The following is a 27,977-nucleotide window of genomic DNA, read 5'->3' as shown; positions in this document are numbered from 1 at the left end:
TATATATATATATATATATATATATATATATATATATATATATACCATATTTTCTGTATCCAATCATCACTTGCTGGGCACTTAGGTTGGTTCCACGTCTTGGCTATTGTAAATAATGCTGCAGTGAACATAGGGGTGCATGGGACTCTTGGAATTGCTGATTTCAGGTTCTTAGGATAGATACCCAGTAGTGGGATGGCTGGGTCATAAGGTATTTCTATTTTTAACTTTTTGAGAAATTGCCATACTGTTTTCCATGATGGCTGCACCAGTTTGCATTCCCACCAACAGTGTATAAGGGTTCCTTTTTCTCCACAGCCTCTCCAACATTTGTCACTCTTGGTTTTGGATATTTTTGCCATTCTAACAGATGTAAGGTGATATCTTAGTGTAGTTTTGATTTGCATTTCCCTGATGATTAGTGATGATGAGCATCTTTTCATGTGTCTATTGGCCATCCGTATATCTTCTTTGGAGAAATGTCTGTTCATGTCCCCTGCCCATTTTTTGATCGAGTTGTTTGATTTTTTGTTGTTGAGCTGTGTGAGTTCTTTATATATTATGGAGATTAACCCTTTGTTGGATAAGTAACTTGTAAATATTTTTTCCCAATTAGTGGGCTGTTTTTTGTTTCAATCCTGTTTTCCCTTGCCTTGAAGAAGCTCTTTACTTGGATGAAGTCCCATTTATTTATTCTTTCTATTGTTTCCCTCGTCTGAGGAGTTATGGTGTCTGAAAAGATTCTTTTGAAACTGATGTCAAAGAGTGTACTGCCTATATTCTCTTCTAGAAGACTTATTGTTTCAGGACTAATCTTTAGGTCTTTGATCCATTTTGAGTTTATTTTTGTGAATGGTGAAAAAGAATGGTCAATTTTCATTCTTTTACATTTGGCTGTCCAGTTTTCCCAGCACCATTTGTTGAAGAGACTTTCTTTTCTCCATTGTAGGCCCTCAGCTCCTCTGTCGAAGATTAGCTGTCCATAGATGTGTGGTTTTATTTCTGGGCTTTCTATTCTGTTCCATTGATCTGTACACCTGTTTTTGTACCAGTACCATGCTGTTTTGATTACTGTAGCTTTGTAGTATGTTTTGAAGTCAGGGATTGTGATGCCTCCTGCTTTGTTCTTACTCAGGATTGCTTTAGCAATTCGAGGTCTTTTGTTGCCCCATATGAATTTTAGGATTCTTTGTTCAATTTCTGTAAAGAATGTCATTGGGATTCTGATTGGGATAGCATTGAATCTGTAGATTGCTTTAGGTAGTATGGACATTTTAACTATGTTTATTCTTCCAATCCATGTGCATGGAATGTCTTTCCATGTCTTTATGTCATCATCAATTTCTTTCAAGAAAGTCTTTTAGTTTTTGTTGTATAGATCTTTCACTTCCTTGGTTAAAGTTATCCCAAGGTATTTTATTCTTTTTGTTGCGTTTGTGAATGGGATTGAGTTCTTGAGTTCTTTTTCTGTTAGTTCATTGTTTGCATATAGAAATGCTACTGATTTATGTATGTTGATTCTATACCCTTCAACTTTGCTGTAGCTGTTGATTGTTTCTAATAGTTTTCCTATGGATTCTTTGGGGCTTTCTATATATAAGATAATGTTGTCTGCAAACAGCGAGAGTTTTACTTCTTCATTGCCTATTTGGATTCCTTTTATTTCTTTTTCTGCCAAATTGCTCTGGCCAACATCTCCAGTACTATGTTGAATAAGAGTGGTGAAAGTGGGCACCCTTGTCTTGTTCCTGTTCTGAGAGGGATGGCTTTCAGTTTTTGTCCGTTGAATATGATGTTGGCTGTGGGTTTGCCATATATGGCTTTTATTGTGTTGAGGTACTTTCCTTCTATACCCATTTTATTGAGGGTTTTTATCATAAATGGATGTTGGATCTTGTCGAATGCTTTCTCTGCATCTATTGAGATGATCATGTGGTTTTTGTTTCTTATTTTGTTAATGTAGTATATCACGTTGATTGACTTGTGGATGTTGAATCATCCCTGTGTCCCTGGTATAAATCCCACTTGATCATAGTGTATAATCTTTTTGATGTATTGCTGTATTCGGTTTGCCAGAATTTTGTTGAGGATCTTTGCATCTATGTTCATCAGTGATATCAGCCTGTAGTTTTCCTTCTTTGTGTTGTCCTTGTCAGGTTTGGGGATCAGAGTGATGTTGGCTTCATAGAAGGTGTTAGGGAGTACTCCATCTTCCTCAATTTTCTGGAATAATTTGAGAAGGATAGGTATTAAATCTTCTTTTGAATGTTTGGTAGAATTCTCCAGAGAAGCCATCTGGTCCTGGACTCTTATTTTTGGGGAGGTTTTTGATTACTGTTTCTATTTCTTTACTTGTGATTGGTCTAAAATTGGCTTCACAAAATAAATTATGTTTAAATAAATAACCTTTCTAGAGTTCTAGAAGAGCCCCCCCTTTTTTTTTAAACTGAGTCTTTCAGTTTGTACTTCTATGTTAGCACATGGCTTATTAAGATTTTTTTGTGCTTTAGAGGATGTCTTTGTAGGCCTTTTCAGATGCGATGAGTAGTAATGTGGCTTGTGGACATGTTTCTGTCTTGATGGAACAGTTACTGATGGTGATAAGTGGGAGGGCATTTGGGTATTTCTGCTGAGGTTATATTTCTCCCTTCAGCCGTCATTGTACCTGATCCAGAGTTCCTGTAACCCTATCACCTGCTCCTCTCACTGTTCCTTGCCAGCTGCCTCCATTCTCTGACATTGTCTTTGTTCTCTATCACATTCAAAATCTGCGTGACCAGAAGAAAGCCTCCAAAACAACTTTTTTTATATAGGCTATATGACTTTTTCGTTATGAGAATTCATTGAAATAATATAAGCAAAATGCTATTATAGATTATTTGCCAGCTAAATAAAATCCTTTATTAAATTTGAATTTTTTTTATGTTACAGCTGTTTCTAAGGAACTTACCAAATACTTTTGTTGGATGGGTAAAATACTGTTATAACTCATGCTTTTATAACTTATCTTCTGTATATGATGAATAGGCTATTTTTATGCCCCAGTAGATGATCAATGGTAATTTTGCTTTTTTTATTTTGTTAGATTAAAAGTAAAACGGGGAGGGGCTTCAAAACCAAAATAATAGTGTTGCTTTCATTAATCCCTATCTGTATACATCCATATCCACTATACAAAGACATAAAAATATCATTTTTGTGATTGAGTGCCTTTAATTGTATTAGTATCCATTTTTATATTATGAGAAATTTTGTGAAAGATTTGTACTTTGGGCTGAGGAAGGAATATTTATAAAGAGTACTTTGAACAAGAACTGAAGGGCACATAGTTGAATAGTGAACAGTAGCATAATTAGCAGGGCTGGGAAGAAGTGGGGAGCTCTAACACTCAGTCACATATCTTTCAACTAATATCACCTTTCCTATAAAGAAGTGGTAGTCATTCAAGGGACCACTGGTGGCGCAGCGGTTAAGTTTGCATGTTCCGCTTCTCAACAGCCCAGGGTTCGCCGGTTAGGATCTCGGGTGTGGACATGGTGCCGCTTGGCACACCATGCTGTGGTAGGCGTCCCACCTATAAAATAGAGGAAGATGGGCATGATGTTAGCTCAGGGCCAGTCTTCCTCAGCAAAAAGAGGAGGACTGGCAGTAGTTAGCTCAGGGCTAATCTTCCTCAAAAAAGAAAAAAAATCATTCAAGTTCACAAAAATGGAATTCCATTTTCATTAAATACTAATAGAAATAAATGAGTTTGGAATTAACTACATTATTTTAGGGAAACTAAGCATATCAGATATTTGGAAACTGTACTTTGCACATATAAAATAGTGGTAATTGTTTACTTTATAAAAATGACATTCCTGTTGGTATTACAGTTTACCATAGTATTTACAATGTGATTCAATTTTCAAGTATCTGTTTATAAACATATTTTCAGGAATGCATCTCATACATAAAATGAGCCATATCTGTATGAATAATGATTATAATAGAATTGTATTAAAATTTGTCCCATAGTGTATACATTTAGCAAACATTACTATTTGTTTAAATAAACTTGTAAAATTGAAGAAAACATTATGTGCAAAGCTTAATTTAAAACATAAATAGATCTCATCTCCATCCTTAAGTAGATAAATATAGGCTGACTAGCTTTAAAATGCATTAAATTATTTATGCATATTTATGTTCATTTAATTTCCCCAAAGCTGGTTTCAGAGGCATTTTAGTAGCTTGATACAAAGCAACAATTTTATTTGGTAATCTCTTCTGTGTTTCACAGGAAATTTTCTTTCAGAAGCTGAATTAATGTAATCAACACCCTTTCTTCTGTATTATTTTTCTGATTATTCTTTGAAAAAAGAAAAAGTCTGAATGGGACAATGTAAAAAATGTCTCTTGAAGGTATAAAAATTTTTTTTATGTCCTTATAATTACAAACTAGTTTTGTCATTCTATTGAGAAGATTGTATCTACTTTAGTCTGAATAACTGAGGAAAATAAAATATTTTTTTGTATTGAGAAAATCTTCATTTAGCATAATGATTTAATTTATTCTTTCAAAGCTGAAGAAAAGTAAGGATCAATTTTGAAGTAGATCTTTTTTCTCCTCCACTTTCCCGGTTGTTTCATCACTAGTCTAAAATTCTGACTGATGAGAAGACACATCTAACCATGCATAGACTTTAGAGTGACATTAATCCATATTTTACAAATACACATTGATTTTTATATTTTGACAGCCTCCTTGGAAAAGATAAGAATCAACATTTTCTTTTTTCTTTATAAGAAATTATAATTAGGGCAGAAATGTATTTACAAACTGTCATACCATGAAAACAAATTATGATGGCTGAGTGTTTCAGTACTAGGGCTTCCTTTGTAGATTAGTAAGATTTTCTTTGCTATCGTGATTTGTTTTTTCCCTTAGTAGGAGATTGATCGTGTAAACCAATTTTCTAAGAGAGGAAAACCAAGACAATTTGAGGCAATCATTTCTTTTCTATGTGATCAACATAGTTATTTTGGAATATTCAATGTGTATATGTACTGTAATCTGAATTCCAATTCCAAAATGATAATCAATTCACTTGCAAATGAAAACTTGGCTATAGATTTCAGAAGGAAGGAATATCCCACTTTATTATTGTTAAGTAATTTTTATTGAAGGCTTAATTACATGTCAGCTTGTTATCTAAGTATATTATATATGTTAACTCTTTAACCCACGCAAAGACCTTATTAGATAGGTAGCATTATTATTGTTTTTTACAGGGGCAGAAACGGAGGCACCGTGAGGTTAAGCAAGTTGCACAAAGTCATACAGCTAGTGGGTGGAACCAAAATTTAAGCACTAAGCCAGTGCTTTCCAAATTGCGGTTCACAGCTAGAATTTTAAAAAATGAATAGGGGGGCCGGCCCCAAGGCTGAGTGATTAAGTTTGCTCACTCTGCTTCGGTGGCCCAGGGTTTCGCTGGTTCAGATCCTGGGTGTGGACATGGCACCACTCATCAGGCCATGCTGATGTGGCATCCCACATACCACAACTAGAAGGACCCACAACTAAAATGGATAACTATGTACTGGGGGGATTTGGGGAGAAAAAGCAAAAAAAAAGAAAAAGAATAAAGCAGCATAGTATTACATAAAAAAAGAAAATATCAGTGTGCATCATGTATGAATCTTCTGCTTAAGGGGATGTGTGTGGTGTGTGTGCTGAGTTATGATTTCAAGTGGCATATTTCTTGCTATGAGTTTTGACTCAGAAAGTTTAAGAAAAACTGCAATTTGCTATACTGCCTTCTACGTTTGGCATCAATTGCTGAGTCTGTTTTAATGTTATTTTATCAAGTTGCCTTTTACCTGTTCATGCTCAAATATGTGGTATACAACCAGCATTCTATTGCTTCAAAAAGGAAAGCTTTTCCAAATTGCCTACTCTTAGTGTGTTCCAAGTTATGCTACAAGCTTTTTTGACAAAGCTTGTTTTATGAAAAAGCTAAATGTTTGGTTAAAACTAGAGAATCCTTGATGTTACTACTTGAATATTCATATTTTTTCATTTATTGATTGTTTTTCGAGTAATATTGTATGCCAGGGACTCTTAGTTCCTGGAGATTCAAAAGAATAAAATCAAGTAGTTACGATCCTACTGAAAAGTAAACTGAAAGTTGGGGGAAAATACAGGAAGGCCAAGAGAAAAGCAAGTATTTTTTCATAATTAAAGGTCACTTTCTTAATATGAAGGAAAATCCTGAGGGAGTCTGAGGTAAAGGGTAAAGAAAAATCATTCATTTTTCAGCTTTAGAGTGCAAGTACAATCTGAGCTGTTATTTTGGTTCAGAGTGCAGAAACAAAAAAAGTCAACGTTAGGGGAAAATGAACCTGCGCCGCGCTCTCCTGGCTCCTGCCTTGCAGTGTCGGAATCTGAGGAAAGCTTATTATCATCACATCTTCAAACTGAATTTTAAATTTTGGTCCAGGCCCCGATAAATAATATTTTTTTTTATGTGTGTGTTTTTAAACCTATGTTACAGTGCTGTACCATTCACACTGTTAAATTAGCAACTTCCTCTGCCCTAGTCTGGATCAAAATGTTTCTCAAGAGTAAATTCTCAGATAACTGAAGAGAACTGAATGACAAAGCTATCCTGAATTTACTTACTTGCTGAAGAGTTACTATTGTTTGTCCTTAGTGTTTATTGTGTTTTTTCCATCTCTCTCTTTGTTTAAGAAAAAGTAAGTGATTTTTCTGTCTCTCATTTATCTCCTACCATTTGGTTGTATATTTTTATATGCGAGATATTTCTCCCTAACATACATTTAATATACAGCATGCATCTTGACCTGGAATTGACTACCGACATTTAACTGTTGTTGATCAGACAGCACTTCTTTATCTCTCTAAGTTTTAAGTGCTGTTTCTGACGAATGCCAGTCCTTTTAGTCTGCTCTGTAACAGATATACTAGGAATCAGTATACCATCTAGATGTCACACAGAGAAATGAACTCTTTGGGCGGGGGAGGGGCAATATTGTTTAAATATGATAGGTGTTATAACTTTTACTTTGTTTTTCTGTTTTTTGGGCTTCAGTCATACCAAAGGAATTCAGACTTAAAAAGAAAAAACATGATATTTCAACAGTAAATAATGGATCTTAAAGCATTTAAGTAAAATATAAATGCACAAAAAAAATTAAAAATTATCCTACACTTGGATTTTTTTAATTGGCTGATACAATATACTAAAAATATTTTAATCTTGGCATCAAATACGGATGCTGTTATTTGTCATGTTGGTTTTAGGGATTTTGGTATCATTTGCATTCTCTGGCCTTGGGGAGTTTACAGTATAATCAGCAGAAGGATGATATTGGGGAAGTTTAGAATATATTTGTAGGATTGTGAGGGAAGCCCTGGTAGGTACCTTTCACTCTAACAAACATTTTACATATGCTCTCTCCTTTAATCCCCTCAGCAACACTATAAGGAATGTGTTATTATCTTTATTTTATAGATAAGGAAACTAAGATGTAGTAAGGTTAAGGCACTCTTCAAGGTCACATGTTTTCCAAGTATAAAGGCTAGGATTTGATCTCAGATCTGTCCTTGTCAGTGAACTGGTAGACTTTAGGTATAACCAGAAAGAATATTTTAGATTGAATACTTGCATTTATATCCACTTCTTTCCAAAGTCCAACTGTTCTTCCCTTTATCTTGGTGAAAACGAAGAGGTTTACTTTTTTGGAGAAATTGTGCCAGAGACGTTTCTGATTTGAGAACACCAAAAATGGCAGAGGGAAGATTGAAGGTAGGGAATGGAAAACAGGAGGATTAACTGAAAGCTTTAAGTACTGAATGATGAAGGCCCCCAGACCCCTTTTGCTGTCATGCTATCAGAGCTCTGGCAGCCAGGCTTATACCAGCCCTACCCTGTAAGACAGAAAATTGTATTACTCTTTGGATGTATTGACTGGCTCAAGAGAAAAGACCTAAAAAATACTAACATTTGGGATCCTACTTGGAGCCCACCTGATTTCACTTCAGCAAAGTCTACCAGTTCACATTGCTACTTATGTTCTCACTTCAGTCAGGTCTTTTGTGCTCATTTTTAAAAACTAAGGTACACCCAAGTGTTTGCAATCATTTAAAGGTTCATGTGAAAGATGACGAAGAATAAAGCAAATAGAAAAATGAAAGAAACCAGAAGAAACAAAGACAATGTAGGAAGCAGAAGAATCCTTAAAAACAAAATAAGAATAAATACCCTCACAGATATAAAACTATTGCGTTAATAGACGTTAAAAAGAAAATGACGCTATAGAAAGTAGAATGTAAGTGCAAATGTTTTCTAAAAGGAATATCAAAATGACATGAGAATATAGCCTGGAAAGGCAAAATTAGAGGACCAGAGTAGGGCATCTTTGGATTTAGATACACTTGTGTCAGTCTGCCTCCATTTATTAGTAAGGGACCTTTAGCAAATTACTTAATTTGGGAGGTCCTATATAGCAAACTGCTTTCCATATATTATTATTTATATGTAATATTATATAGTATTTATGTAATACTGAAGAGGATTTTTCATAGGTACACTGACCTTTTTACGCTTTAAATTAGTCCTTGTTCAATATGATGTGTTTAGTTTACATTATGGCCATGCAACTCTTTCCCCAGAATTTAATATTAAGTTTAGCAAAGCGTGAACATACCTATATATAGTATAAATATATATATGTGTATATATATGTAGAGAGAGAGAGAGAGAGAGAAAGATATGTTGTGGTGCATTTGGAGGATTTGCTAAAGTTTTACTTTTAAATTAGGAAAACAGTCTGTTTTGTGTGACTATTTTAAAATTTTTACATTTATTAAGTAATAGCACTCTGTATACCAGATTTGGTTTTCTACTAGAAGTTACCTGCCAGTAGAAGTTTTTAAATGAGTCTAACAGGGGTTAACCCTACACTTAATTTAAGCAGCCTTCAATGACATTGTTTTTTAACATTAGTCAGAAAATGATAAACTGAAGTAACTGAAATGGATTGTGGTTAATATTACTGTCAGGGTGATGAATAATCCTGACGTATACCAGCAACACACTGCCAGTCAGTAATCCTTCTCAGAGTTAAGTATTTATTCCCTAATCATCCTAAATTAAGGTGGTGTGGAGTGACCATTTATTATTTATAAATGAATTGTTTTATTTACGTAGTATTACCAGTCTTATCCCATAATACTTCCTATTTTCTTAGTTTGGTGCTGGGTGTACTAACTTGGGTAAATTTAGAGTAGGGAACATATACTTACCATGAATTTACATAAAAACTGTTTTCAAAACACCTAGAAATTTTTCTTAAGTTGGATAAGTACTGGTACTATACTTCCGATTTCAGGCTGGGGTATTTTTTTCTTCTTATAGAGAGTAAATGTAGTAGGAAGACATTTTAAAAACCTGCATACATTTGTAGCTTTCTTTATATTCTTGTATGTGTCAACTTCTCTTTCTAATATTTTCCTGTGATAACAAAACTTATTTTATTTCAATATGTAGTATGCTTTTTATAGTGGGTAATATAATAACTTATGTTTTAGTCACATGTCCACTTTCCTGTCCAATTCTTTATTCTCAAAGTTTATTAGAATAAGCACATTTATTCAACATAAACGCCTACACTGTTTATATTGAATAAATGTGTTTATTCAAATAATCGATTATTAAATATTTGCTGGGCACCTTTTGTAGACATTATTCTGAGGACTGTGCCAGAAACAAAAGTGAATGAAATAGTCTCTACTTTTAAACAGTTTTATAATTGAATGTATGTTATATATGAACTGTTTGCAGAGGAATAGTTTAATCAGAAACATTTCCATGTGACTTAATTTTACACAGTCCCACTTTCAGAAAAGGAAGTGTTTATTTATTTATTTATTTGTTAAGGAAGATTGGCCCTGAGCTAACATCTGTGCCAGTCTTCCTCCATTCTATATGTGGGATGCTGCCACAGCATGGCCTGGTGGAAGCCGTGTGTAGGTTCGCACCTGGACCCAAACCTGTGAACCCTGGGCTGCTAAAGTGGGGCACATGAACTTAACCACTATGCCACTGGACCAGTCCCTGGAATTTTTTTTTTAATATGAGTTCACGATTTGTAATGTAAACTAAGGTTTCAGAAATGGAAGAAGGGTAAATTCTGAAAACAAAAACGATAAGTTATCATTGCCCCAATATGAAAGCTAGAATAGACAATTAAATAATTACATTTTGTTAAATGTAGGAAGAAAAGAAAATCAATACAGTGTTACTGAGAACTATATCCTGTTAAACTATATTAACTTATTTACTTTAAAAATATAAACTTTTATCAGTTTAATAAATTGGGGAAGTTATAGATTTAGTGTGACATATCTCAGCAAATGATTTTGAAATATAGAGGAGGCGATTAAAATACGTTTGTAGCACTCAGAGTTGTTCAGATCATTTACAACCCTATTGTTTAATGATCTTGACAAACTTGAGGTGTTACCCTCTTTAGGGCATCTTTCTAGGATTCTTTCCTAGGCCCTGATTTGTTCAACAATTTCACTAATATTACAGATTGATCACACTGCTTTACAGTAATTAAAATACACAATTTTGAATCATTTTGGCAGAATGAAATATTCACATGAAATATTTGAGTGAAATACAAAGAAAAATATGAAGTCTTACATTTAGGCTCAGACATTTATAGTACAAAAAACAGGAAGAACAGTGTATGAAGATAACTCTGTTAAAAATGTAAATCACAGTAGTCTTATTTATGGGAAGGAAGATGAAGATGTGACAGTTGTTCTCAACCAATAGACTGGTCACTTGAAGGGGACTGTGGGTTTATTGCAAGAAGTCTGTGATTCACTTACACATGTATTATATATGAGAGACTATCTACCGGAAGAGTTAAAAGCTGCTGATTTACATTATTTAGTTCACTGTATGCTTATTATCCAACAGTGATTTGGCTTTTCTAAAAACAAGTGGTGTCAAACATATTATTATTATACTCTTATATTGCAGCTGCTGATGCTACTTACTTTTTATTTAGAATGCATCATAGGTGCAAGATAAGGATTGAGGTTCATGTTTTGCAAATGGATGTCCAGTTCTTCCAACACCATTTGTTGAAAAGATTATCTTTCTCATGAATTGTCTTGGAATCTTCATTGGAATTAAATTAACCGTGTGTGTGAGCATCTGCTTCTAGACTGTTCTGTTCAATCAATCAATATATCTATCCTTGTTTCGATGCCACACTGTCCTGGTTACTGTAACTTTATAATAAGTCATAAAATCAGCTCTTGTGAATCCTCCAACTATATTGTTCTTTTTTCAAAATTGTTTTGGCAATTCTTTGCTTTTCCTGCATGAATTTGGGAATCAGCTTGATAATTCTGCAGAGATTTTGGTTGGGATTACATTTACGTGGTAGACTACTTTGCTAAAAATGATATATTAGCAATATTGAATCTTCCAATCACAAATATGGTTTATCTTCCATTTTTTGTCTTCTTTAATCTCTCTCTAATGTTTTGCAGCTTTTAGTATATAATTCTTATACATATTTTGTTAATTTATCCTTCAAAATTTCACATTTTTTATCATTATAAAATTTTCAGTTCCAGTTGTTCATTGCTATTATTTAGAAATACAAATGAATTTTGTATATTGACCTTGTATTTTGCAACCTTGCTAGATTCAGTTATTCATAGCCTTTTTGTAGATTTTTGGGGAATTTCTGCATAAGTGAATATATCATCTCTGAATGAATGCTTGCATTATACGCTGTTGACTAGAAGTGCTGAGAGTGCCTTGTCTTTGGTCTTAGGGGAAAAGCATTTTGTCTTTCACCATGATAGTAGCTATCCATTTTTCAGAGATGCCCTTTGTTAGGTTGAGGGAGTTCCCTCCTATTCCTAGTTTGTTGAGAGTTTTCGTCGTAGTTGGATGTTGAATTTTATCAAATGCTTTTTCTGAAGATATTCGTATGGTTTTTCTTTTTTAGTCTGTCAGTTTGGTGAATTTTATGCTGGTTGATTTTGGATTGTCTCATTCCTGGGATAAGCCATACTTGATCATGATGTATTATTCTTTTAATAAAAGGCTAGATTTGATGTGCTAATATTTTCTTAAGAATTTTTGCATTAATGTTCACAAAAGATATTGGTCTATATTATCTTTGTCTAGTTTTGGCATCAGGCTAATGCTAGCATGACAAAATGAGTTTTGAAGTTATTCCCTCTTCTTCTATTTCCTGGAAAAGATGGCGTAGGAATATTATTATTTCATCCTTAAATTTTTGGTGGAATTCATCAGTGAAACCATTTGGGCCAGGAGTTTTATTTCTGGGAAGGCTTTTTAAAACTTTGAGTTAATTTTCACTAATAGATATAGGGCTATTCATGTTATCTTTGTTCTTGAATGAGATTTGGTAGTCTGACTCTTTCATAGAATTTGTTTCTTTCATCTAAGTTGTCTCTTCTTTCATTCTTAATATTGGCAATTCGTTTCTTTCCTTTTTGTTTTTTCCTGGGATCAGCCTGGCTCTAGAGTTTATTTGTTTTTCTGTTGCTTTTTCTGTTTTTGTTTGCAATGATCTTTGCTTTCTTTCCTGTTTTTCTTTCTACTTGATTTGGATTTAATTTCTCTTCTTTTTTAGTATCTTAAGTGGAAGCTTTAAAGCTTTAAACTATTGATTTGAGTCTTCTTTTTCTTTCTAATATAAGCATTTAATGGTACAATTTTTTCTCAAAGCACTGATTTTGCAAGATCCAACAAATTTTTATATATTGCGTTTTCATTTTTATCCTGTGCAAAATATTTTCTAATTTTCCTTTTGACTTTCTCTTTGACTCATGGATTATTTGGAAGAGTGTTGTTTAATTTCCACAGATTTGAGGATTTGTCAGATGTCTCTCTCTGTCTTGTTAATTTCTAATTTAATTCCATTGTGATTGGAGAACATACTTTGTGTGATGTCAGTTCTTTTAAATTAGTTGAAATTTGGCTTATTGCCCCAGAACATGGGTTATATTGGTTAATGCTCCATGTGTACTTGAAAAGAATACATATTCTTCTGTTATTAGATAAAGTGTTCTATTCATGTCAATTAGGTAAAATTAGTTGATAGTGTTGTTCATATCTTCTATATCCTTACTGATTTTCTGTCTACTTGTTCTAATGATTACTGAGAGAGGAGTGTCGAGGTCTCCAACTATAATTTAGATTTGTCTGTATCTTTTTTCATTTCTATCAGTTTTGTTTTATGTAGTTTCAACATTTGATTTTGGGTACACATTATGAGGTGAATTGCGTCTCCCAAAAAAGATGTCTTGAAGTCCTAACCCCTGGTACATGTGTACATGAACTTATTTGTAAATAGGCCCTTTGCAAATGTAATCAAGTTAAAATGAAGTCATTAGTGTGGGCCTAAATCTAATATAACTGGCATCCTTATAAGAAGATAAAAACACCATATTAAGACAGATATCAAAGGAGAGAATACCATGTGATGATGGAGACAGAAATTGGAGTTATATTGCCACAAGCCAAGGAACACCTAGGGCTACAAGAATGGAAGAGGCAAGGAAGGATCCTCCCCTAGAGGCTTCAAACGGAGCATGGCTCTGCCACCACCTTGGTTTTGCACTTCTAACCTCCAGAACTGTGAGGCAATGAATTTCTATTGTTTTAAGCTATACTGTTTGTGGTACTTTGTTACAGGAGCCCTAGAAAACTAATACAGTGCATACACATTTCAGATTGTTATGTTTTCTTGATAAATGAATCCATTTATTATGTAATGTCCCTCTTTATACCTGGTAATATTCCATGTTATGAAGTCTGCCTTTTCTAATATTAATATAGCCACAACAGCATTACAGTCATGCCTCAATTAACGATGGGGATATGTTCTGAGAAATGCATCATTAGGTGGTTTTGTTGTTGTGTGAACATCATAGAGTGTACTTACACAAACCTAGATGGTGTGGCCTACTACACATCTAGGCTATATGGTACTAATGTTATGGGACCACTGTTGTACATGTGGTCCATCATTGACCGAAATGTCATTATGCAGCACATAAATGTATTTTGATTATTACTTGCAGTTTTTAAAAACCTATCTGTGGCTTTATATGTATAATTTCTTTTTTGTGGACAACATATTATAATAAAGTCTTGCTTTTATAGCCAATCTCATAATCTCTGCATTTTAATTGGGATGTTGAGACCATTTATAGTTAATATAATTTTTGATATAGTCAGTTTAATTGTACCTTCTTGCTGTCTATTTCTCTCATCAGTTCTTTGTACCTAGTCTCCTTTTATCTGCCTTCTTTTAGATTAAGAGAATATTTTTGTGATTCCATTTTATCATCACTATGGCTTATTATTTATACTTCTTTTTAAAAAATTTAGTGGTTTCTTTATGGTTTGACATATACATTTTTAACTTAGGACAATCTATCTTCAAATAATACATCACTTCGTCTGTAGTTTTCAAACCTTACAGTAGTATACTCGTATTCCCTCTATTCCATCCTCTTGAGTTATTGTTCTCATAAGTTTTACACCTAAATATGTTTTAAACTCAATGCAGTTACTATTTTTGCTTTAGACAACCGTCTTTTAAAGCAATAAAAAAATTTTTTTATGTTTATCCTGAGTGTTACAATGTCTAATACTCTTTATTTCTTTGTATAGATTATATTTCAATGTGGCATCATGTTCCTTCTGTCTAAAAAGTTCCTTTAGTATTTCTTGAGGTGCATTTTATTGAGGCAGTTAATTCTTTCAATTTTATTTTAATCTGAAAAAGTATTTGTTTGACTTTTTTTAAACAATATTTTCACTGGATATAGAATTCTAGATTAAGTTTTTTTTGTTCAGTACTTTAAAGATGCTTTTCTGCTGTCTTCTGGTTGGCACAGTTACTGATGAAAACTTTTTCTTTCTATGTATAATGTTTCCTTTTTTCTCTGGCTATCTTTAAGATTTTTTTCTTTATCTTTGGTTTTCAGCAATCTGACTATGATCTCTCTTGTTCATTTATTTGTTTTGTTTTCCTGCTTTGAGTTTTCAGAGTTTCTTGACTCTGTAGTTTTGCCTTGTATTAATTTTGGAAATATAATTTTGGAGATAGTTCCTTTTCTCTTTTGTCTCTCTTCTCTTTCTGTGACTCCAGTTACCCCTGTATCAGACTTTGATCTTGTTCCATAGCTCTTGATTGTTCAATCTTCTTTGTTTTTTCACTTCTTCATCATTTTCATTTTGGATAATTTCTGTTAACCTACTTTCAAATTTACGTATTCTTTCCTTAGCTGTGTCCATTCTGCTCATAAGCTCATCAAAAGAATTCTTCACTTCTAATATTTTTTATTTCTAGCATTTATATTTAATTCTTTTTTTATAGTTCCCAGCTCTGCTGAAATTCCCCACCTGTTTATGTAAGTTTTCCACCTTTTTCACTAGATCTTTTAGTATATGTGTTACGGTTATTTTAAATAACCTGTCTGATAGTTCTAACATCTACATTATCTCTGAGACTGATTCTTTTGATTGCTTTGTCTCTTCACAATGGTTTATATTTTTTTCTTAGTATTTTAAGTGTCTTTTAATATTTGATTGAATGCCAGTAGAGACTTGGATGTGAATAATATTTTATGACCAGAAATGTGGGTGCTTCCTCTTATGTCACATTTTATTTGGGGAGTTCAGTCAGTCTAGTCAGTAGATAAGCTCAGTTGGGTTTGTTGTTGTCGTTGTTGCCTTCAGTGTAGCACAGACTTCAAATTCCTTTATTCGAATTTGTCCTTAGGGTGGGCCCTGGGGTGCCAGAGATGTTTTCCTACTGTTCCTGTCCTCTCTCCAGCAGACCCTTTATAATTGTGCCATAGAGGAGTTTTTCTCTCTACTCTTTTGCCTTTTTCCAGAAGTGCATTGCTATTGCTTGATACTCACTGTCAGGCTTGTGGTAGGGGTAGGGCACCTCCTCGCTTCTCCTGATCCATGCTCAGTCTCAAGCAGACCCTGTTTGATTGGTCCTCAGTAGGGAGTCTTCTCATTGTTTTTGCCTATAACCTGTATGGCTTCTAAACTCTGTCTTGTGAGTGGCAGGTCTTAGACATGAGAGATTTTCTTGTCCCTCCTCTGAAAGTAGCAGATCTCTCCTTTGTGTCAGTGCAAAATCCTGATCCAAAGATATTTTTTTGTCCTTTCTCTTGGGTGAAAGAGACAAAAGCATTTTGCTTTTGTCCTACCCCAGAATCAGTAGATCTTTGCCTTGGTCCTGGAGGTAATAGGGTTTTCTATCCCTCTTCCAGAGGTAGATTGGTTCCACGTCTACCCTTCCCTCTTGTGTAACTGATATTTGCCTGAACCCTGGGATGAAAAAGTTTAGTACTCCTCCCCCATCAGCTTGGGAGTTTTGATTCATATAAGAGAAAGATTAGGGGAAATGGATGGTATTCACTTACAGGTATAAGTGCCTGTCCCCGGTAACAGCAGATCAGGTAAACAGAAAGTTTGTCTCTCAAACTTTCGTGAGTATCCAAGCTATCTTCTTTGTTCTTAGTGGCTCCCAAAAGTTGAAGATGTGGCAAACCCTGTCAGTGTCCCAAAGGTGAGGGTCTCAGTCAGCAGTAGATCCAGGCTGGAAGCCAGACCCTCAGGCAACATCTTTTAAAGTATGCTAGTGGACCTCTTTCATTGGAGAGCTGGGAGCTGGGCATTTCTTTCTGCTTCCTCTGTGCTGAGCCCTTAGCTATCGCCTCTTAAAGTATTTCTCTGTTTGCTACAGTCCTGTGGGACCAGACTGTGAACACAAGTCTCATTGGCCACCAAAGCCAGGTATCAAGGGGTGCACACTCTGGGTGGCAGCAGCAAAAGCCAAGGGGACAGTCATATAGTCAAGCTCCTTCCAGGAGGATATTGGTGATTTGGAGAGGACTGTGGAGAGAATGTGGAGATGATGTCTGCTGGCTTCCCTCGTCTCAGGGCTAGATTGCAGTTGGTCCCTAGATGTGTTTTAAATTAGGAGCCTGACCCTCAGACTGCTGCTTTTGAGATATGCACATAGTCCTCTTTCAACGTTGGCATTTCTGTTTGTTGCCTCTAAGCTGAGCTCTGAGGGGATAGAGTCCTCCTGAGAAAAAGCCCCTTTCTTTTTTTGCTGTAGTCTTTTGGGTCTCTTGAATGCAGCCTTCGTTGGCCTTCAGAGCTGGATGTTTTGGGGGCCTGTCTCACAAGTGGGAGTCTTAAACGTTGGGGTGCTAAAGGTTGGCTCCAAAACCTTCACTCCTCAGAGAGAAGCTGTGAGTTGTGAGTTCCCTCTCTATAGTATGTCACTGGGTTGGGGATGGAGTTTATGGAGAGTATGTTGCAGCCTTTCCTACCTCTTATGTTGTGGATTTTTCTCATTTGTCCGATATGTAGGAGTCACTCAGCCAGTTTCTGGATTTCTTTCAGAGGGAATTGTTCCATGTGTAGCTGTAGATTCGGTTTGTTCATGAGAGGAAGTGAGTTCAGGAGCCTCCTGTGTCACCATCTTGGACTGGAACTCATGATTTTAATTGGTCTTAACTGTTTCTGTAAGTGGGTAGATGACTATATCTGCAAATGAATAGATTTTATTACATCAGCATTGGGCCTCTTCAGTGTTTATCTTCTTCATAATTAAAACATTTTTTTCAGTTGGCCTTGGATTGTGAAGATTGTCTTTTGAATTCTTCCAGACATTTAGCTCAACGCTGGCAATTGTATTATCAGAATGTTTTAATCAATTTATGTGCCCTTCTCAAACTCAGATAAAAATCTGTAGTAAAAATCACTTACTATGAACCTAGCTGAGTAACATAGAACTGCGAAGGTGTTACTACTAAATCTACGAGTGTGAGCATTTGATGATTTAGATTCTACAGAGATGGAATACATAAAATGGAATACTTTCTTTTTCCCAAGATGTGTTTGTTAAATTGGAATAGTATAATGAGTGTGTATTTAATACCACTTGCCAGGCTGTGTTTTCAAGAGATTAAAAACTGCTCTGGTACTTGAAAACAGAAGTGCTTATCTGTTACGTCTAAAAGCCGCAGTACCGTGCCAATCAAATTTTTTTCTTAACAATATTAAATAAAATGTAGAGTGTGTGGGGCTGGCCCCGTGGCCGAGCGGTTAAGTTCATGTGCTCCGCTGCGGCGGCCCAGGGTTTCGCCGGTTCAGATCCTGGGTGTGGACATAACACCGCTCATCAGGCCACACTGAGGCGGAGTCCCACATGCCACAACTAGAACGACCCACAACTAAAAAGATACAACTATGTACCGGGGGGCTTTGAGGAGAAAAAGGGAAAAATAAAATCTTAAAAAAAAAAATGTAGAGTGTGTGAAGATAACTGCCAAACCATTTCAGCCGTGTATGGCATATGATGAAATATCCTACAAGCCATGGTTGAGTAAAAATGCTGATCAGGCTGTTTGTTATACTTGTCATTTAGATAAAAGAACTGCTACAACTGACACCAAATAGTTGCTGCACTCAGTGTAGCAGTGGCAGCATTGCTTAAATAGGAAAGGCTATTCGTTTATTTTCTTCTCCTGGGGCGTAGGGGGAGAAGGCAAGTGGTGGAGATGCATAGAGCAAAATTCATTGGCTTCTTTAAAAACCTTTAGTAACAGAGAATTAAAGATTCTCATTTGGGTTCATGGATGTGGGTATGCCAATGTAAAAGTTGAGGAAAGTAAAGTAATAAACTTTGGTGACAATATTTATCTTTTTGGTTCACTTTTTTTTAAAAAAAACTGTTTTTGCCGAGCACCGTTTACACTGTCCCCACAATAAAGTATTCTTTTTTTTTTCCATTTGTAAAGCATTCTGCTAAAGTGATATCCACACACGTTATATAGATAGGGATAGAAATGTAAATAGCATTTTCTCAAAAGGACATTTAATCTAAACCTCCCATGAAAGGGTTTTAATGGCTTTACTGATTCAGCACCAACATCTTCATCAGTCCACATAGTCAAATCATTCTAGGATTTCCTGGTCAATTTAGTTAGATTTAGCTCTGAATCTTGACCCTGCCACTAGCTAAGAAACCACCCATTAATAGCCATTTTACTTCTCCAAGACTCAATTGTTTTACCTGTAAATTGGGAATGCTAATAGGTTTGTGTTTTAAGTGGTTGTTGTGAATATAATGAAACAATTTGTATAAGACTCTTAGAACCTTGTCTTATATCCAATAAATAGTAACATTGTCATCAGATAGAATGGCCCCTTTAATCTACAGACCATAGTTATTTCCTGTAATCTTCCCAAACCTTCTCATTATTCTTTAAACAGGAACGACCATCTTTTATGATGTCATATTTCCTGACAGTCCATCCTCTTTCATCCTCTGAATTTGAAGGTTTTTGTTTAATCTGTTCATGAATATCAGATACCCTACACTTAATTAACAATATTCTGTCCTTTAACCTGACATCTTTATAACATATAACATTTAATTCATATAACATTGAGTTCAACCATCTGGTTATCTTTTCCAGGCTAGTTGTTAGCCCTCACTTTGCACTGACTCTCTTTCAATAACTATAGCCTATCCTACTTTCAGAAAAGAATAAAATAATGTATAATCTCTGTTGCCCATGACCTCTTAAAGGCTGTAGGACAGGCTTTATATGTAGTCATGGAATTAAGGGATGTTTCCAATTTCCTAATCATCCTAAATGAAGATGACGTTGGCCGATGGCTTTAAGCCAGTCATGAAGATCGTAAGCAAGGTTTTAAAAGTAGTCATGCTGTTTTGCCTCTTTCTGAGCCCCTTTTCACTTTTGACATCTCTTCTCCACTCCTCTCTATATCCACAAAATGTATCTTTATGATACACTATTCTTTAACATTTCCAATGGCCCTATTTCTGAGTCTTATGCTCCACAATGATCTTTTTCTTTAATCCTCTCCTCATCCCCGGATGTTAAAGTTTAGTGATTTTCCAAAGAAAGCCTTCACAGAAAGATGTAAAAAACCTCTTTTGACACTTGCATTTTAAAAGAGAAGGTTTTTAACTCAAGCAAATTTCTGCTCTGTAGAATTTCCGAGATTTCTTGCCAATTCCCTACAACTTTCTTTTCTTTTTTTGGTGAGGAAGATTGATCCGGAGCTAACGTCTGTGCCAGTCTTCCTCTACTTTGTATGTGGGATGCCACCACAGCATGGCTTGATGAACGAGGTATAGGTTTGTGGCTGGGATCTGAACCTACAATCCCTGGGCAGCTGAAGTAGAGCCTGCAAACTTAACCACTATGCCACAGGGCCAGCCTCCCCGCCCCCTACAACTTCCTTACTCTCAGTAACTGTAATCATAGTCCAGCAGTTTGGAACTTCACTTCTGAAAGGTTGATATAAATGGAGCAGTTCATGTATAAATCTCAAAAGGAAGAAGGAATTATGGTGTTGGTGATAATTACAACATTAATAGCAGCTATGCTTATTGAGTACTCTCTTTGTGCCAGGAGTTCTTCTAAGCACTGTCCATATATTAGCCTTTTAAATCAACCTGTTCAAATAAATATCATATTTGAAAAATGGAAATGTAAGAAATTTGGAACTTGTTGAAATTAGGACAAACAATTTATGATACAGCAATTTTAGATGGATAAAATGGCCCAAAGACTGAATTTTGAGTATAGGTTTGTCTCTCTTGGATTTATGTTGATTTTGAGCTGGCTTACTTGAGATACTTCTTTTCTTCATTATTACAATAGAGATGTCTAGCTCACATATTTATTGTGAGAATGCATAATAATGTTTTATAAATTGCAAGGTGTATAAGATGGGGATATTAATTAGATAACTTCAGGTAACATTTCCTAAAATTTTTGAAATGAAAGAAAAAACTTAGAATGTATCAACACTTCAAACAGCCTTTTCTTTTTATAGTTAACTTTTACTAATGATTAGATGAAAGAGTCTGTTATGACCCATTGAAGGGGTCTGTCAATCCAAAACTGTTTTTCATTAAAGTAGTAGAAAATGATTGTAACTTTCTTGACATTTCATAGGCTTTTTATAGTAAAATTTGGAGGCCTTTTGGACTTTTGAAAAGTAATTTTGCTTTTTGTTATGTTCTTGAAGTAGGATAATTCAGTTTATTGGGATTGCTGTGTACTATTAGGCTTCTGACAGATGATGCATGGTACTGTGTGTACCATTGGAGGATTGTGATGTTTGATTACATTCTTTCCTAATAGACTCCACTAATTTCATCAGGCTTGTTTAAGGGCTTTTTGTCTTAAATATTCTTAACAAATAACCTGTAAAATAATAATAATTATTACTAACAACTGACTGTGCCAGGCACTGAACTGGGCACTTTACATGCAGTATGTTTGTTTCTCTAATAATTAGCATAATTACTTCTCAAAGAGGCAATAAAAAGATTTTTTATTGTAATACACTTAAAAATCTGATTTTGAAATTTTGTTTTGCCTATCTTGTTCTGGAAGGTATCATTACTATTTCTCAAACAGAATATTTATCACTCTACCACAGTTGTCAACTCTGCTATTTGTGAAGATTAAAATATCCTCAGTATAGTGATTTTTTGTTATTATACATTTTTAAGAGTTTTAGTGTTCTTCAATTTGTCTTTTCCTACTTTAATCCAAGTTCTTATTTCATTTTTTTAATATAATGCTTCTATAGGCCTGTTACTCTAATTTTTAAACCATTCTATTTATTTGAACCACTTTTTCATGTTGTGATTAAGGTTTTTTTATTATTTTCGTAGATTTAAAAAATCTTATATAATTTTATTTGTTAGCTTTTTGTAGTATTTAAAATTACTTTTCTATATTATAGGGCTCTCTATATTTACCTGGTTATGAACTTGAATTATACCTCTCTAATCAATATTTACTTTTTATTGATTTTTTTCAAGAAGTTATGACCATTTTAAATGACGAGTATTTTTGCTCTTCTTCCTTTAATCAATTTGCTGATTTTAAAAAATGTTCTGTCAAGCTTTTACAATTAAATTGTACAAAGAGCTCTCTGTAGGATGATAGTGCTAGGCATCTTCCTGAATTGCCCTCGAATTGTTACTCTTAATATACTGTATAAGTAAGAGGTGCCATCAGCATTTACTTTTAGTTCTTTTGCAGAGATGAATAAACATCTTGAAATGCTGATTTAGACAATGTTTTAAAAATGCTATGTTGCACTTTGGTGTATGACTGACTCTTGCTTGGTTAAATGTTTTGCAGCATTATAACATAGTTGGATTCAGCTCATCTTTTAAAGCAGTTGTCAGAAAAATATGGGCCAGCATGGTAGAATGTATTAGCTCAATACATTGTCTCCATTTTATTATGAAGCTGCTGAGGAAGCTGTGATATACAGCACTGTCATTACAGATCTATTGTTAGGACGGTTCCACAGTCTTCTTTGCACTGCCATTAATTTATAGCAGTAAACAATATGTAGCCTTCCAACTGCAGCAAAGCAGAATCTTTTAATGAGGTGGATGTTATTACCACAATAAATCAGTGCTTTCGCGTAATGTATAATTCAATGTGTGTATTCCCACTGTAACTTCTCTGAGTAAGCTGATAGTGTATCATTGTCATTGCACAGCTCCACTGGTCTTTTTTTTTTTTTAAAACCTTCTTTTATTTGGGGGCTTCTTTTTTATACGCTTGCAAATAAATGTGGTATGTCTTGATAGCTGTCCTGTAGCAGGCTTCAGAAATGAACTGTAACAATAACAGCCAGAATCAATACTGTGGATTCTACCTATATGGATCTCTGCACAATGTCATTTTTTTTCAGATGCTGGTGAAATCAATCCTAATTGGTTTTAGCATTATATTCAAGAAACGTGATTCTATAACTATTGATTTTGGGGGTGTACTCATTTGGAAAGTAATAAAAATAGGAGCAGATAAAGTGAATACTTAACATGCTGCAGAACCGTACTAAAGGAGCATTGATTCTATTTTTAATTCACATAATTTGTCTTCCAATGATTTTGTTTCTTCTTTCTTTCCTTTTGCATGTCTCATTCTTTAGGGACAACAACTGAAATACGTTTAAAGGCATTCCAAATTGGTTCTGTAACGAAGATTTCTTGGAGTCAGTTCTTTTCTTAACTGGCATACATTTAGTAAATCAGATTTAATTCTTTGTGTAGAAACTAATACTTTAAAAGATGGCATTTTAAATTAGTATACTTTGATACATATTTAGAATAGTATCAAAGATTTTTAAAAATTTGCTTATAAAGTATAAAAATGGCTTAAAATGTTGATTAGAACCAAGCTATTGAAAGAGAACAGTACCAAAGATAAACAGCAGTTTTGAAAAAACAGTTAATTATTTTAAGAAAGGTAGTCAAATGATGAATTTCAAATGTTGCTTAAAGTCACATATTAACATGAAAAGCAATTTAAAAACTGGTTTAACATTGCTTCATTTTTGGCAGACTGTTTCTAAATACATCTGTTTTTAAACCAATATTTTTATTTATTCCAGTTTAATATTTACCCCACAAATAATCAGATATTTTCTTTATCTTATTAATGAGGAGTGGCTAACTCATAGATTTTCCTTAAAGAAAGACATATCATGTCTTTTTTCCAGTGAATAGGTACTTTTATTTTACATAAGGAATAGAGATTTTCTAGAGATCAGAATTTTTTATGAAAATGGACTATTACTTAAAGCAGTTTATCTTAATGTTCTTTGAACCCTTAGACCCTGTTGAGAATCTTAAGAATAGTGTGTATATCTTCCTTAAGAAACTGTTTATGTGCATAATCACACAAAATTCTGCATACTGTTTAATGGAGTTCATGTATTTCCTGAATAACAGCAGCAGCAGCAATAATGATATCACGTAACGTTTATTAAACTCTTATCTTATGCCAAGGAATGTGCTGGGGACTTTATAGCTTATTATTTTATTAAAACTTTACCCCAGTTCTAAAAGATAATCTTAAAAATAATAGTTAACATTCATTGAATGTTGTCAGGCATGGTTCATAGTACTTTACGTGTACTTACTCATTTTATTTTCCAGAACAACTTTCTGACTGAGTACTGTTATTATCTCATTGAGCCCAGGTTCTTTACCACTTGGCTACACTGCTTTTGGGACCTCTGCTGTAATGTATTGTTTTCTGGTATAAGCTTGTAATCTATTATTCTTCTATGTTATATATCTTTTATATTTCATGCAGGCATGTTTCTATCCTCTAAATTCTGGTTTTACTCATACTAGTAGAAATTTCTAGTTACATTTAATCCCTTTTTCGCATAATCTGCTTCTTGCACTCCTTACTCCCCCCAATTTTGTTTCATCCTCTTCTCAGAACTTATTATAAATTAATCCTCTAACATCAAGATTCTGTTTCTGGTTGTTGCTTCTAATTAACTGAGTAGGATTTTATAGGTGCTTTCCAAAATATTAAATAGTTAATATTCGCTTCATGTCATTGTCTTTATGAAAATGCTTGTTAGGGGCTAAAAACCTATATTCAAGAAAAACTAGACTTATTGAGAAATGACAGGTTTCTCCGTCCTTTTATATGTGTATGTTTAGCCTTCATTGAAAAATAAATTTGTTTTTCTGTCCACTCTCAGAATGTAACACTGTATTTTAGTTTATATAGGATATATATTTTTAAATTCACTTTCTCAGTTGCTAATAGGGTAACATCTGAAGAGAGAGAGAGAGAGAGAGGATGATTGTATTTATGTGTTCTTGTCTGGTTTTTTTCCTCCTCATTTGCAGCCAGTAGGAGCTCTGAATCCAAAAAGAGCAGCATTCTTTGCAGAGCGTTATGAATCATGGGAAGATGATCAAGTTCCAAAGTTCCACTATGGTACTCATTATTCAACTGCAAGTTTTGTTCTTGCATGGCTGCTAAGAATAGTAAGTTAATTTGAATAATAAACTATGAGTAAATAAATTCAATATTGTGGGGAATATTCAGTGATTAAAAATCATCAGCGTCTTTTTTGAATGCTAAAATTTTTTTTAATTATTGAGATTCCAATTATAAGTATCCCTTTATCCCATTTGGTATGTAGTGTATAACATATTACTGTAGAATTGCCTTCAAAAGGTTTCACCTGGAATTATATGAATTTTTTCCCTCAAATTTGCCATCTCAAATAGTTGGTATTTTACCAGATTCTAAATGTAAATTTGGTTATTTTCAAATGTTGTCTGTTAAAATAAGAACTAAATAAGATTTCATTAGCACAGACATATATTCATATGTTCTGGAAACTTCATTTGCCACAAATGCGGTGAGATATGTTTCGAGGTTACACCAAGGGTGCCCTGTATTGATAATATATTGGTTAAACATGAAATGTTTCTGTAAAATTGAAAGGTGATTCATCTACTAGAAAGTAATTTCGTTGGGAAAGCATTAGCAGCACATCATTAATTAAAGCTTGTTAGAAGGGTACAGGCAGACATAAATCCTAGAAGTAATTTATAGTGCTTAGCTAATTTCAAGCAATTATCTACTAATATGTGTTTAAGTGTTCTTTAACTAAGAGGTGGCTTTTAAATCTTCCAAACATTTTTCTTTTCTTAATCATAAATTAAATATTGAGCCATAACAATAGGAAAATTACATATTGTACCATTTCCCTGTACTATGAAGAAACTGCAATCTAATTTATGTCTGAATGTTATTAATAAATAGTTCTTGGAAAGGAAGAGAGTCTGAAAAATGTTGCAAATACCAAATTTTGGAAATATTTCTTCTGAAACAAAAATAATTTAAGAATGTTAATGTAATAATTTAGGTATAAGTCCTAGTCTATGACTTGTATGTATTACTGGCTAATGTCTGTTGGTCATTAAAATATTTAGATATAAAGATTTATAAAAACCACATTTTTTTATGCATGAAGGAACATATGGATTTTTTTTAATTACTTATTTTTTAGGAGCCCTTCACAACTTATTTCCTAAATTTGCAAGGAGGGAAATTTGATCATGCAGATCGAACTTTTTCATCAATTTCCAGAGCTTGGCGAAACAGTCAGCGTGATACGTCTGATATTAAGGTACAGGTGTTTCCTTTTACAGTTATTATTGCCAAGGTGTTCCTTGTTGAATGCATGTTGACAATTTCTCTGTTGCAGTACAGTCCTTTTTACTAAAGATAAGCCTCAAAGGCTTAATTAAATGGCCAAGAACCACTGTACAGAATTTCTCTCTCTCTCTTATATGTCTGTCTCTTCTTCCTGTCTGTTTGTCTGTCTGTCCTCTCTCTCTCTGTCTTTAGCTGTGGAATCGTTCTTCTTTTTCCTTGGAATCCTTTTTCTAAAGGAAAATTATCGTAGTATGCATGTAAGGCAGCATGCTCAATGGAATTTCAAACTCAATGAATAAAATTTAGTCAGAAAAATAATATGAGAAAAATCTCAGCCTTTTAATTTAATTTGTTTTATTTTTTTTCATTTCATTTTATTTTAAAGATCTCATGTCTCTATTTTTAAGGTAATCATCTTTTACCTGCTGCCGGTTCTAAATGCATTCCTGACTCTGCTTGGTATAGGATTGCATTATTATTGAGGAGAAATAAGATTTCTTCTCCTTTTGTATGTATATTCACTAATGTAAAAGATCAAAAGCTTTTCACAGTGGCTAATATATTCCTTACTAGACTTTTGCTTCTACCCTCAGAAATACAGTATTTTATTTTCATGGCATAGTGTCGTGAAAATAGCAAGATATGCCCATGGTTGTGAAGTTCCCTACAGTCTCATAAAGAAATATGACTTATACGTAAATAATTATACTATATGGGAGAAAATGATAAGTACCATATGAGAAATATTGAGCTTCAAAAGAGGAAAAGTTACCTTACTAATGTTTATGTTATTATAAAGTACCTTAAAAAAATTCAATATAATAATAATTATATCTTACTTTTAGGTATGCTACTTTACAGACTATAAAATGTATTCATATACTTTTCCTTCCTGTAGAGTAAACATTGCTTATATCAAAGATATTTTATCAAAGAAGATTCCACCATGTTAGAAATAATTTTTTATATCAGGACATCTATAGAATTTTTTGATATCACAAATAATATATTCTGAAATACTCGTGAAATTTTATATCATATTCTTTAAGTATCACCAGTAGATAATTTTGAAATGGATAATTAGATAACAGTAAATTGGATTAGTTAACAAATTTAATAATTGTTATTTAATTCCACTTCTAATCTCAAAGCTATTTAATTACTTATTTAACTCTGAGAATTAATGAGATATGGCACATGAAAACATTGGTAAGCCTGACTTTTTGTCATCAAATTGAAGACTTAGGAATTTTTTTTATTTCTAAATTCCTTCATTTGTTAAGCATCTCTTGACAAGTTATCTCATACTTAAGTTTTGTTCTAGAAATGTAAAAGAACCAAAACCATGAATTTGAAAATTCTTTTTTCCTACTGTAAAATCGTGAGATAGTGGATATCTTCACCTCTCTACCTCTCTTAGTACTAGTCATTCCTCCTTAACGCTTTGTTGGACCAGTGATGCATATGATAGATCCCTGTAAATTTGTTGTCTCTTCTTCCTAAATCTCAGCCTTTTCCTCTCACGATTCCTTAGTTAATATATATCTGGTTCCTTTTTCCCAAACACTTGCCTTAAAATACACTATCTGTAAAGAAATTGAAAATCCATGCAGAATAGCTACAACACTTATAAATTTAAAAAACCCGCGTGAACTTCTTTACCTTTCTTCTTCATTATTTTCTGATTACTTTTGTTTCTTCACAAGTAATGACTTCAGTCCATTTCATTTTCTATTGAATGCCCCAGCACTTTAATAAAATTGCCCTAAGTACTAGACAAATACTAGAATTTCAGTTCTTGCTGTTGTGCTACTTA

The 27,977-nt window shown here is 33.9% G+C and overlaps 1 protein-coding gene across 4 annotated transcripts in view; it reads left to right on the top strand.

The window, feature by feature from the left end:
- Positions 1 to 27,977, top strand: part of LRBA (LPS responsive beige-like anchor protein) — a 710,247-nt gene that overhangs the window by 521,828 nt on the left and 160,442 nt on the right. For all 4 annotated transcript variants that reach the window (XM_046655938.1, XM_046655936.1, XM_046655939.1 and 1 more), the window contains exons 45-46: positions 24,838 to 24,978; positions 26,013 to 26,132. In XM_046655938.1, coding sequence (XP_046511894.1) covers positions 24,838 to 24,978; positions 26,013 to 26,132 — 261 coding nt within the window. The remainder of the gene's footprint in view (positions 1 to 24,837; positions 24,979 to 26,012; positions 26,133 to 27,977) is intronic.

This window comes from Equus quagga, chromosome 3, assembly GCF_021613505.1.
Source record: "Equus quagga isolate Etosha38 chromosome 3, UCLA_HA_Equagga_1.0, whole genome shotgun sequence".
Classification (NCBI taxonomy): domain Eukaryota; kingdom Metazoa; phylum Chordata; class Mammalia; order Perissodactyla; family Equidae; genus Equus; species Equus quagga.
This window is presented reverse-complemented; position numbering and strand designations above follow the sequence as displayed.